We start from the raw sequence: 13,681 nt of genomic DNA, 5'->3' as shown, positions 1-13,681 counted from the left end.
ACATTGGTTAGCAACAGGATGAGGACTCTGGGTTTTGAACGGGATGCATCTGTGTGGGGAAATTAATTTGGGGGCAAATTAACTCCAGATTCCTTTGGGATGACCTGCGTCTGAAAGAGACGGACTGAAGAATGTATTTAGAGCAATTTGGACGTGGAACAAATTGCCTTGCCTGAGAAACTGAAATCCAGGCAATTTCTAAATTTGCAATATAAATGAGCACATGCCGTTTCCATGCAAATGTCTGTCCTCATTTTGGCTGTTGCATCTCCTGTTTCAAGAAGATGCCTTAGGGTCACCCTGAGATGCACTACAAAAGGTGGCGCACAATTGTTCCAATCCATGCGCAGACCAATGGCCTGAATGCTACTGGCTAGTGTCTTCATCAGTGTGGCAGTTTGCTCCACAAAAGACCTATCAGTTTCCACACTGGATTGGGCCCAGGTACCATTTGCACACGACGGGTCCCAAGTTTTTGAAGACCAAAGTTGGAACCTTCAACCAAAACGCTCAATCAGACCTGACACAACGCCTTGATGAATTGCAGAAGAGGCAACTGTGAGATCATCTCTCTAACCTGCTATTCATTATCTGACTTGGAGAGCATTCTGGCTTCCCTATCAGTTTATTACGGTCCAAATATTGACACCATTGGGGTCAAGAGTCGATTCCTCCTAGGCGTCCGGCATTACATTTCCAGGATTGTTCTGTGAAACAGACAAGGAACCAGCTGCTCAAAAGCAAACTGCAAGCGCCTCCTGTGGTCTCTGGTCCCTGCTTGGCAACTTTGATGCTTCACCTGCTGTTTTGGTGATGCCTGACAGACATATTTACAGCTCTCCAGGGAGAGCAGTTTCCACGGCAGAGGGCCAAGGCGATACATGACATCCACAGGGTCTTGGCAAAAGGGGAAATCCACAAATCCTAGCGAAATGCTGTGGGAGGATGAAGAAAAGAAGAGAATTTTGCAACGAGGCTGCTGTGCCTTGAGCAACGCTGACCTTTTCCAAGACTTTGAAATTTAAGCCTTTCCCTGGGACAATGGGATGCCTGTAAGGCAAAAGGCAGGCATGCTTAATCTGCCCCCCCCCCAGGGAGTTCCCCCCACACTCAGCCAACTCATTGGCACCTGTCATGACAGCCGATCCCTGCAGCCAGAAGGAAGTGCTATCATGTCTCCTTTTCAGAGCCCCTGGTGCTCCGTGTCTGTAGTATTTTGCAAAACACAGCTCCCAGCGACGTTTGGCATTTATAGCAGGGCTTTGCCTCGGCTCTGACTGAATCCTGGATTCTAAACCAAACTGGGACAATTTGGGTTGGTTGGGGATTTGGCTAGAGCAGGTGGGGGCAGTCATGGATTGCCCCAAGTCAGATCAGATCCACAGGAACAATCCAGGACTTTTGAAAGAGGGGAGCAGTCTGGTGATCAGGAGAAGGGGAGGAAGAGATTCAAGCCATTATCCTTTATTGGGTTTATTTATTCCCTACCCTTCTGACCTCAAATTGGTCGAGGGCTGAGGTCCTGGGTGAGTCTGCCTTGAGTCAACCCAGGTCAGAGTGGGGCCACTCCAAAGTGCCATATCAGGCCCTGAATTGGATCGGGGGGGGGGGCAGGAACAGCCCTTTTTTAGTCTGTAGTTTGAATACTCTATAGTCAACTGTGTCTCCCCCCCCCATCTGTAATTCTCATAGGGCTCCTGTAAGAGGCTGGGATGGTCTCTGTCTTCATCTCCAGAGGAGGCAGAGGGCAGTAGCAGGATTCCTCCTGGCTGGGAGGTGGACACTAGACCACTTTCCATGATCCTTTTCTGCTACACCTGGAGAACAACAGCCTATCAAAGGAGCCAGCAGGTTTGGCCCTCTAGCCCTGCCTGTAGTTAGCAAGAACTTTGCCATAGCAATCGCTGTTTTCCAGCGGAAGCCTATATATTTTGTGGCCATGTGATTCCCAGACTATCTTCTCTACCGGTTTGCATTTCACCCACTCCCTAATAATGACCTTGGCTCCACTCAGCTGGTTCCCCCTTGTACCCATTACGTGATCTTGGACTATATTCAGGGCTCCTGACCTCAGTTGTCTTCCATTTCCTGCCCTGTCTCCTTCCACTTTGCAATTGCATTGGAGCACTGAGCCTACAAAGACTCTCTGGGGATTCTGCAAAACACACACACACAAAATGCCTCAATCTTCAGGCATAGTGAAAGAGGAGAGTGCAAAAAAATATGGCCTGAAGCTCAGCATCAAAAAAACTAAGATCATGGTCACTGGTCCCATCACCTCCTGGCAAATAGAAGGGGAAGAAATGGAGGCAGTGAGAGATTTTACTTTCTTGGGCTCCATGAGCAATGCAGATGGTGACAGCAGCCATGAAATTAAAAGACGCCTGCTTCTTGGGAGAAAAGCAATGACAAACCTAGACAGCATCTTAAAAAGCAGAGACATCACCTTGCCGACAAAGGTCCATATAGTTAAAGTCTGTATACTGGTTTTCCCAGTAGTGATGTATGAAAGTGAGAGCTGGACCATAAAAAAGGCTGATCGCCAAAGAATTGATGCTTTTGAATTCTGGTGCTGGAGGAGACTCTTGAGAGTCCCATGGACTGCAAGAAGATCAAACCGATCCATTCTTAAGGAAATCAGCCCTGAGTGCTCACTGGAAGGACAGATCCTGAAACTGAGGCTCCAATACTTTGGCCACCTCATGAGAAGAGAAGACTCCCTGGAAAAGACCCTGGTGCTGGGAAAGATTGAGGGCACAAGGAGAAGGGGACGACAGAGGTCAAGATGGTGGGACAGTGTTCTCGAAGCTAGCAGCATGAGTTTGACCAAACTGTGGGAGGCAGTGGAAGACAGGAATGCCTGGCGTGCTCTGGTCCAGGGGGTCACGAAGAGGCAGACACGACTAAACGACTAAACAACAACAACAACAAAATAAACTTTGTAAGAGTTGAAATCCTATATTAAAGACCACCAAACCCTGGAGTTCTTGTATGAAAGTTTGACTCTTCCTCGCATCAATGGTGAGCTTGACAAGAGCTGAGAAGGCCTGGCAAAAACTTTTGAGTGAATTACGGTAATCACTTGCCTGTGCTGCTACCACCCATGCATTCCCTTTGATGCACCAGAGTCCTCAACATACTCTTCAAATAAATATGTGAAGATGGAGGAAGCTTGCTTTCTGCTGCTCTGGAGGGAAGGACCCAAATCAAAGGATTCAAACGACAAGTAAGTCAATTCCAACTCAATATAGAGCCATTCAAGAGTGCAAAAGACTCTCTGGGACTCTCCTCCATTGGAGATTTTAAAGGAGAGCTTGGACGGCCGTCTGTCAGGGATTCTTCAGCTGAGATTGCTGCTTTGCAGGGGGTTGGACTAGATGATCCTTGGGGTCCATTCCAACTCTACAGTTCTATGACCTCGGAAGGTGGTGGACTCTCTTCACTGGAGGTTCTTAAACAGAGTTTGGGTGGCCACCTGTTGGGGATGCTTTAGTTGAGATTCCTGCATTGCAGGGGGTTGGAATAGATTACCCTTGGAGGTCCTTACTGTGATGGCCTGCGACTCGGGCTCAGATTCAGAACTAGAGGAGACTCAGTCTACATCGGATCCTTTGCCTCAGGCATCACCTGAACCAAGTCTGGGGCCTGATCCTGAGGAGCCCCAGTCTGCACAGGTTCCCCTGCAACAAACACCAGCTGGGCCGAGTCAGGGGCCTGAGCCTGCCCTGGCTCCAGATGCGGGGATGACCTCGTTGCCTCCAGCTGGGCCATCACTTACAGCTGTTCCACTACCGGTTGGGTCAGGGGAGGCTGAGGCGGCCCTTGGGACTAGTAACCCACCGATGTCTCCTGAGCTGCAGAGACTGAGGTCTGAGGGAAGGAGAGACCTGAGTACTCGCAGGAGGAGTGCTCGCCTTCTGGCGAGACAGGGAGGTGAGTCGCTGGGGGATCAGGACCGGCCGTTACCCCAACAAAGATAAAAGGCTGTCGGACTCTGCCCCAGGTTGCGGGAGCAACATTGCTGTAAGCCAGATCTTGCCTGAGATCCTGTACCTGTCCTTGCCTGGTTTCCTGCCTTGTGTCCTGCCTTGGCCCTGCCGGACCGACTCCTAGTGGAACCTTTGGGTTCTGGACTGGACCTGGACCGTGGTTCTCGGGTTACCCCCGGGCCCAGCACACTTTCCACCTCTACCATTCTATAATTTTATGCACCTTCCCCCCAGCTGCATCCACAAAGGGCAGCGATACCACGTCCTGCACCCTCGCAGATGTTGGGCTTCTCCTTGCTTGAGAGCAGAAGCTCCCAACAGCTCTAGTGAGAGGAGGAGGCCCAGTTTCTCCCTCCACCCTCCACCACGCTCCCCCCATTTCTAATTTAAGCCTTCCTGTCCCTTCCTTGATCCAGCACTACTACTTTGGCAGAGACTGGGAATGAGTCATGCGGCTCAGGCTTGTGAACTCAACCTCTCCCCCCCCCGCCCCCGCTCTGCGCTCCCTGTTCCCAGGAGCCTGGACGAACCAGAGTCCTTTTTCAGAGGCACAAAGAGCTCTTAACAAGGCAGCCCCTTTGTCCGCCAGGCCTAGCTTTATCAGCTGTTTGCCAGGGCCAATTAAAAGGAGTCAGCCTGATGGACACAGATAATTTGCAGACTAATTAGATGCAAACTGCACAGGGGCACAGGAGCTAACTGAGTTTGAGCAGGATCCAGAGATCCCTGGACCTTTCCCTTTCTGCGCCCCAGAGAGGCAGCTTTGCACGTCCGTTTCTGCACCGTGGGAGGTGTGGGAGAGGGGGGGTGTTTTATTTTGTAGGAAGCAGGGCAGGGTTTGGAAAAAGATTCTGTCTCCTGACTTGCTACCCATCAGAGTAAGGGGGACTGTGCTGGATAGGGCCAATGGCCTGACTCAGAATAAGCTGTCTCCATTCAGAGGAGAGGACTATCGATGTCTACTAGTGTTGCCAAAGAAAATGCCCATTGCGTGCCCCCCCTTCCCCCTTCTCTATACATCTGCTGTGTGCTCTGCCACATGTCTCCAGGATGCACATGAAACAAGTGTCTCCTTATGTGGTCTCAAAGCATCCCCATGCTGTGACCTTTCTTCAACATTTAAGACAGAGCCACTTCCAACATCAGGAGGAGGTGGTGTTGCGGGCTTCATGCCCCCGCGTGATCAGGGGAATCCTCGGGCCGCGTCATCACCTGGCCAGCCAATCGGCTGGCTCGGGCGGTGTGGCTTGACTCGTTTAAGGCAAGCGCGGCCCCGGGATCTCCCTCTTTGGTCCGTGTAACTGATTTGGTTTCCCAACCACCTGCCCTTTAAGGTTCCCTTCGGACCTTGCTATGGACCTCGGTTGGTCGCTGTTGAGGGGCCTGGTAGGAATTTTTTCCACATGGCAAATTGGCACTGGCCATTTGGTTTTTTGCCTACCTCGTAGCAAATCGTCACTACTCCTTCTGGTTTTGGTGGTTAAGCATTGGTAGGGGTATTGTTATGTAGATGTGGGGGGGGGAGCGCCATCACCTCCCCCAAATATTGAAGGGTAGTCTGGTAAAGGATTCTGGGGGGCGTGGCCTCGTCCGAAGCCTATGGAGGTCAGGGCCTAAAGCGCGCCCCCGAGCGGTGACCCAGGAGGAGTCCCTAGTTGATGTGCATCAGCAGTGCTCCCCCTGCAGGTGTTAACCCTTCCCGGTCTTCAAGCAAACAGGCTGAAACCAGATAGCTGGATAGGACCAATGCCTAAGCCAATACTGCTCTTACCTGTAACCAATAAAGCTGTGGCCAACTTTAGCCTATTAACCTAAAACAACGGTGTCATGTGTCTTTATTCTTACAGGGGGGAGGCGGGAACTCGCCACGCAACTACTTTCACTCTGTTAAAACAAGGAAAACCTGGCTTTCTCTGTGGAACTATGTATAAGGTCACTTGTAAAGGTATGATTCTTGAGCCTATAGCGTGTGTGCATGCTATCTTGCATTGTGGGTGTTACGGAAACTACGGGGGGGGGCACATCTTTAAAGTTGTTAAATGTTACAAATGTTATGCATAAATGTATCCTTTTGACTTAACAGCTCAGGGAAGTTACCTAGCTTTAAAAATCATATAAAATCAACTCCTTTGCCAGTTTCCTTCATTCCACCGCCAATTTGCCTCATTGGCCAAGGACTTGGAAACCACTCGGTCCCCGCCGTAATCCCTCAAGCAGGAGGTCACATGCTCACAGAAAGGTACTCATAGGTGTCAAAGGCAAAGGCACTCCTCCGGACTTGCCCAGGTGGCAGACTATGCAAACCAACGTTCTACTGTCCCTTTGTAGTAGGTGCTTAGAATGTACTTCCCAGTACATATCCTGTATCCACCTGCTGCCCCAACACATTCCTCCTAGGTTGATCATGTATAACCCTCCCCTTTTCTGATGTAGTGATGATGCTTAATGAACTGTATGCTGGGATAAGATAGAAACTTTTAAAAGTCCTTGTCACCCCATCCTCGGGGTTCAATATTTCTCTTTGAACCTGTTGTGCAATAAACTTTGGTCTACAGCTATGTGCTCCGGTTGGTGGCTGGACTCCTTCCTTTATTCCGCAGGGACCCGTGGGCTCTGCCCGACCAGCTGGGGGACTGAGCAGCCTTGCACCTAGATTTTTCCATAACATGGGAATCTTGGGGTCTTCCATAATCCCTGAAGCCCAGGGTCACGTGGGCAGGGTGCCCATCAGGGAAGTGCCTGAAGGAGTTCCTCTCCCACAATCTGCAAACACTATTGTCTTAATCACCCTAGATGTTTGCCCTGTTTGCTCAGGTACATAACAGAAATCTCCAGATCCTGCTGAGCATCTCTGTGATCATGCTGACTACCCCACGAAACCCTATTTCCAATGTCCATGCTTTGTGTAAACTCTGTCTGGAACTGTGCAAAAACATGCTCATATTCAGGACTGGGAAACCCAGTCTGCCTGACTTCACCTAGTATTTGATGTAACCCTGACACTTATCCCAGGTGACCTGGCAGAAAGGAATGCCCTCCCCCATGCCAAAATGCAAACTTTTAAGAGGAGTTGTGTTCCTTTGTTTTGGGTCCTTCACCTCCTGACAAAGGGGGCGGGACTGTGTTGCAACAAATAATAAAAATCAGCCTTGCTTTCCGTGGATTTCTGCCTCAGTTCATTAATCTCTGACCAGTAACAAACTTGGGGAACTGGGCCATCAAAAGGGATGCCCCTGTTTTCTGCTAACAGTTACCAGTTCTGCCTCAACAGTTTCTATTATATGTCCTGAATCTTCCAGCCTTCAGCTTCCTGGGATGTCCACAAGTTCTAATGTTAGGGGAGAAGGGGAAAACCTTCTCTCTATCCACTTGGCCCAGGCATAATTTTATAAACTCCCATCATGTTGCCTCTCAGTCACCTTTTCTCTAAACTGAAAAGTCTTCCTGTGCTTCTGTTGGGGGGCATTGTTGAATGTTGACTATTTCTACATACACGATTACGTGAAAATAATAAATATAAAAATGGGGGGGGGGTTCTTCGCCCCCTCCGAAAGTACGCACTTCCTTGTCAGAAAGAAGTTGAAGAGAGACGTCATCTACAGGGAGCCCAGAGCCATGAATCTGGCCCAGGAATTGGCTGCCGTGCAGCTGTGAGAGGAGGAGACGACATTAATGGCATTTTTCCAGCTGGAAAAATAGGCACAATTCTTGATCCCGAACCCCTGCGGTCAGCCACCCCTGCCTGGCCTCCGATCGCTCTTCTCCTTGAAGAAAGCAGGGGCCTGAGAACACCAGCTGCCCTTTTTCCAATCTAAACCAGATTACTCTGATCTCAGCTATGCTTCCAAGGACCCCAGACACACATTCCACGACTCATTGCCCTGCACTGACGGTTTTTTGACACAAGCTCAGCAGAGGCATTGTGTGAGTGGGCAATGTCCTGGGATAATTCACGGGCAACGCCTCCCACCAGGATTAACCAGGCACTGTCAAGCCAAAGTAGCAGCCAGTTTACCTACAAGATTGCACTCCCCTTTACAAATAAAATAATGGATTGATTGATTGATTGATTGGTGGTGCCCAAAAGTCCATCTTTCACCAAAAGTCCAAGCCTGGGCAAACGTCAAAAACCTCCCTGCTCTATGGCCTGAGTCCAAGACTCACCCCCCCCCCGAGGTCAGCCCTGAACAATTATTAATATTTCTTTATTATGTGCTCATTAGCAAAGCTCTTTAATGAGAAGTGGATTGAGGGCCAACCTGGAAAGAAGATTCCACCCTGTTGCAGAATCCAAGATTATGCGTGGTTAGCATACAAAATTATAGAGGTAAAGGGGACTCTTCTGTAAGAGGGCTTTTAAAGACCCCAAAGGGATCTGCATTCCAGGGACCCAGGAGGCCAGAAATATTGGAATTCCAAACCTGAGCAGCTGAAATTACTGGAAGGGTTTGGGGCCACTCCCATTCTGATAAAAGAATCTCCTTGCAGAACATTTAAAGCATTGATGTGCCAAAAGACCTGGGGGGGGGGGTTGGCTTCTGAGTTTTGTTTGATCTTTGCTATTGTCAATCAGTTATTGACAATGCACTTTTAAAAGCAGAATGGGGAGATAAAAATTCATGGAATTTTCAGAGGTGGGGTGAGTATTTACTCTTATTGCTTTTAAAGAAATTCCATGTGGAAATATGTATATTTTTCAAGGTAAAAGGAATTATTTCCCCCAAAATCCATGAGAATCCCAGTCTTGGTAGCTTCCCATGATTCATAAGAACCCTAAAAGAGCCTGCAGGATGAGGCCAGTGGTCCATTCATTCCAGCATCCTGTTCTCACAGTGGCCAACCAGATGCTGTTCATTGGCTGCCCACAAGTTAGATACTGTGGATCCTATTAGAATATGAGATATTTTTTTCGAGATGGGCCATTTGCCAAACCCTTGAATAAAGGTAAAGGTAAAGGGACTCCTGACCATTAGGTCCAGTCGTGGACAACTCTGGTGTTGCGGCGCTCATCTCAGTTTACTGGCCAAGGGAGCCGGCGTACAGCTTCCGGGTCATGTGGCCAGCGTGACTAAGCCGCTTCTGGCGAACCAGAGCAGCACACGGAAACGCCCTTTACCTTCCTGCTGGAGTGGTACCTATTTATCTACTTGCACTTTGACGTGCTTTCGAACTGCTAGGTTGGCAGGAGCAGGGACCGAGCAACGGGAGCTCAGCCGTCGCGGGGATTCGAACCACCAGCCTTCCGCTCGGCAAGCCCTAGGCTCTGTGGTTTAGACCACAGCACCACCCTTGAATATTAGCCACAAAATAATAAAGACTAAAGGTATTCCAGAGTTTGGCAATACAGTGCTCTTCTCCACTGCACATGGTAGGACTTACTTTTGAGTAAATATGCACAGGGTCCTTTGAATTCCAGCCATGTCCCTTGAATTCCAGTCATTCCACACCATGCAAAACAGCCCCTCCGTCCCCATCTAGGGGAATCCCAAAATCTTGAGTACTGAGTTGACCATGCAGCTCTTCAGAAATGGGAAAAGGTGGGGGGAGAAAAGGGGACTGGCCCCCAAAGTCCATTCAACAGGCAAAACAAACTATGTAATGAATTTTGTTTAAAAGGTCCCCTCACATCTGCTGAGCGTCACAAGACGGACGGTCTTGGCTGAGGTTTCGCGACTTGGCAGGGCCCCTCACATCGAAGAACCCAGGGATATAAACAAGGCATCCTGACATGTAAACAGTCTTGTAATTAATTACCACACAGCTTGAAATTAATTGCGGTGACCACGCCCTACTGGGGGGTCTCCCCCTTCCTCCTCTCAGGGCCGAAGGGAGAGAAAGACCAACAACAGGGGTCGCCCGGCTCTGAGCCAAAAGGGAGACACAGAGTGTTCCAGAGTGTTCCAGCTCAAATATTCAAAGGAACCCATCTTTCCCAGGACATCTACCCCAATCCAGATGTATGGACTGCGACAGCTTCGGGTCTGTTTTTCATCAACCTAGGGCCTTGGAAGATTTACATGATGCAAATGATTTAGGTGAGGTATTAACAGGAAAGTGGCTAAAGTCCAGGAGAGAGACAATTCCCCTTTCCAAGTTCCAGTAGAGACTAAAAGCAGTGCTCAAGCAGCAAAGATTTTCTTTGTGTCTACTGCAGGGAGCGACATATGGAATTCATGGCTAAGGATAAGAGAATAAGAATAGCCTACTGAATCAGGCCAATGGCCCATCTAGTCAGGATCCTGTTCTCACAGGGCCAAGCAGATGCTTGTGGGGAACTTGCCCAATCCACTCTTAAAGCCATCTAAGTTGCTGGACATCATTGCTTCCTGTGAGACTGAGTTCATGTGCGGCTCCCTTTGAAGGTGACCTGGAAACTGCAACTAATCCAGGAATACAGCAGCTAGACTGGTGACTGGGAGCAGCCGCTGAGACCAGCAGTCCTGAAAGACCTACATTGGCTCCCAGTACATTTCCAAGCACAATTCAAAGTGTTGGTGCTGACCTTTAAAGCCCTAAACGGCCTCAGCCCAGTATACCTGAAGGAGCGTCTCCACCCCCATCATTCTGCCTGGACACTGAGATCCAGCGCCGAGGGCCTTCTGGCAGTTCCCTCGCTGCGAGAAGTGAGGTTACAGGGAACCAGGCAGAGGGCCTTCTCGGTAGTGGCACCTGCCCTGTGGAATGCCCTCCCAGCAGATGTCAAGGAAATAAACAACTATTTTACTTTGAAAAGACAACTGTAGGTGGCCCTTTTTAGGGAAGTTTTTAATGTCTGACGCTGTATTGTTTTTGATATTTGGTTGGAAGCCACCCAGAGTGGATGGGGAAACCCAGTCAGATGGGTGGAGTATAAATAATAAATTATTATTATTATTATTATTATTATTATTATTATTATTATTATCATCATTATTATTATTGTATATGTAAACCCATAAACTCATAGAATCGTAGAGCTGAAAGAGATTGTGAGGGTCACCTAGTCCCAGCCCCTTCAATGCAGGAATCAGAGCTAAAAGTTCCCTGCCAGGTTGGCTACCCAACATCTGTTGACAGACCTCCCACAAAGGAGAGTCCAATACCTTCCTTCCTTTCATTCTAGCCAGTCTTCCAACATTCAGCTACAATGGATGTCCTTGAGTCCAGTGTGATAGGAGTTGGAGGAAAATATCGCCTCCATCTTTTAATTTTGTGACTGCTGTCACCACTGCAGATGGTGACAGCAGTCACGAAATTAAAAGATGCCTGCTTCTTGGGAGAAAAGCAATGACAAACCTAGACAGCATCTTAAAAAGCAGAGACATCACCTTGCCAGCAAAGGTCCGTATAGTTAAAGCTATGGTTTTCCCCGTAGTGATGTATGGAAGTGAGAGCTGGACCATAAAGAAGGCTGAGCGCCGGAGAATGGATGCTTTTGAATTCTGGTGCTGGAGGAGACTCTTGAGAGTCCCATGGACTGCAAGAAGATCAGACCTCTCCATTCTTAATAAAATCAGCCCTGAGTGCTCACTGGAAGGACAGATCCTGAAGATGAGGCTCCAAGACTTTGGCCGCCTCATGAGAAGAGCAGACTCCCTGGAAAGACCCTGATGCTGGGAAAAATGGAGGGCACAAGGAGACGGGGACGACAGAGGACGAGATGGTTGGATAGTGTTCTCGAAGTTCCCAGCATGAGTTTGACCAAACTGCAGGAGGCAGTGGAAGACAGGAGTGCCTGGCATGCTCTGGTCCAGGGGGTCACGAAGAGTAGGACACGACTAAACAACAACAACAACATCGCCTCCATCACTAACATAGAACCTAGGCATTGTATAGAATCATAGAATCATAGAATCATAGAGTTGGAAGAGACCACAAGGGCCATCGAGTCCAACCCCCTGCCAAGCGGGAAACACCATCAGAGCACTCCTGACATATGGTAGCTGTTAGCCATCCAGTGTGCTAGCCTCCTGCATTTTCTCTTCCAAAAGGAAACCAGCCCCCAACTTGGGGGGAGGCCAGCAGGCCACAACAACTGTGGCCCACCAGGCATTTAAAGAGCAAAAAAACTCCCAGTGCAGAGAAAATTGCTGTTATCAGGAAAGCTCTCCCAAGTACACGGGAAGGGGGAACGGTGCCGTGCAGCTGCCCAGAGAAGCTGTGTTTATGTTTGGGAGTGAAGAGTGAAAGTATGGAGACAGAAGGACCAATTACCCCATCTGGAAGCTGGCAAGTGAGGAAACCAGGCTGTAGGGGGAACAGATCAAGTTCTAAAACACTCACACTTTTTTCCACTGACTTCATTGGGCTTTGGCAAAGGCCCAGCCATTCAAGAGCACCCGCCGTGGCCGTCCTGGGATTTTCATTGAGTAAATAAAAGAAGTCGCATTTCCAAAGTATGGGAGCTCCCTCAAAAGAACAAGAGTTTCCTCGGGAACGATCTTTCCTCTTGTATTAGACACCGCAGCAAACTTGGCGAGAGCTGACACAATCTCCCGTTTTCCACCGCAGCTACCGTCAGTCTTTGGAAATGCTGGTCCCCCTGCCATCTAGCCAGCCCAGGCTCGGTGATGTCACGATGTCTAGATTAATCCACGGTCGGAAACTTTCTTTCTGGCCCCCTCTCCTCCATGGTGTGGCTTCCATCTCACACCATCTGTGGGCCTGGGGATCTGGCAGAAGGCATCCACATTCTGGAATCTCCTTTCTCTCCATCCCTGTTTTGCAGCCGCTGGAACCTGCCTTTGCCATTGCAGAGTCTGCTACCAACTGGCAGTTTGTGGCAACATGATCTGACTGTCAGGCTGTGTCCTTGCATTCATCGGATTTCCAGTGGAATCCAAAGAATGGGGAATGCCTCATTATCGATGTTGCAATAAAGCGATTTCATCTCGGAATCAGGAAACATGACAAGTTACTGATGTTTATAGACTTTTGGGGAGCATTCTGAGATTGTCAAACTTTGAGATGGCGTCTTCCTATATGAAATCTCGTATCTTAAAACATGGTTTTGTGCTGATCACGCTTCTGCCTGCCTGTCCAAATGCGGCTCTTGGCATGCCAAGGTGCCTATTCAGACTCCTCACCCCATAACCAGCATGACAAATGTTCAATGGGGAAAAGTTCCTCCAGCTCTGTGATTCCAGACTATGCACTCTGCTATAGTTGAAGGTCGCAATGCCAGATTCTGCCCAAAGAGAGACTCTGTCGGGGGGGGGGGTGTCATGCACCTGAATATTTGCCCTACTACTGACTTTTGTTTGTGCTGTTTATGAGGACTTAAGAGCAGCCTTGCTCAAAGATATAAATCTCTCACCTTATTATTATTATTATTATTATTATTATTATTACCAGGGAACAGGCCCCATGCCATTTCTTGCAAAAGTGGCCTTTTTCGTCTTTTGAGCAGCAGTTTGAAGGAGAAAAGTTTGTGGGGAAGCAAAGTTTAATTCTTCAGTGCAGTAAATTCCTATTTGACAGCATGCCTCGCTGTAACAATTCTTTCAGCTGTGCAACGTGTTTTATTTTGGTTGCATGTATATTGCGTGGAGAGCCAGTGTGGTGTAGTGGTTAAGAGCGATAGACTCGCAATCTGGGGAACTGGGTTCGCGTCTCCGCTCCTCCACATGCAGCTGCTGGGTGACCTTGGGCCAGTCACACTTCTTTGAAGTCTCTCAGCCCCACTCACCTCACAGAGTGTTTGTTGTGGGGGA

At 48.9% G+C, this 13,681-nt stretch overlaps 1 protein-coding gene across 2 annotated transcripts in view; it reads right to left on the bottom strand.

Moving 5' to 3' along the window:
• Positions 1-13,681, bottom strand: part of P3H2 (prolyl 3-hydroxylase 2) — a 114,805-nt gene that overhangs the window by 62,546 nt on the left and 38,578 nt on the right. Inside the window, exon 1 of one of the 2 annotated variants that reach the window (XM_081007466.1) lies at positions 12,252-12,711. The exons of the other annotated variant lie outside the window; for it this stretch is intronic. Within the exon in view, the coding sequence (XP_080863592.1) occupies positions 12,252-12,272 (21 nt within the window). The 5' untranslated portion in view covers positions 12,273-12,711. Of the gene's footprint in view, positions 1-12,251; positions 12,712-13,681 lie in introns of those variants that run through there. 2 annotated transcript variants of the gene reach the window in all.

The sequence above is a fragment of the Podarcis pityusensis genome (assembly GCF_964106645.2).
Source record: "Podarcis pityusensis genome assembly, chromosome: 5".
NCBI lineage: Eukaryota > Metazoa > Chordata > Lepidosauria > Squamata > Lacertidae > Podarcis > Podarcis pityusensis.
This window is presented reverse-complemented; position numbering and strand designations above follow the sequence as displayed.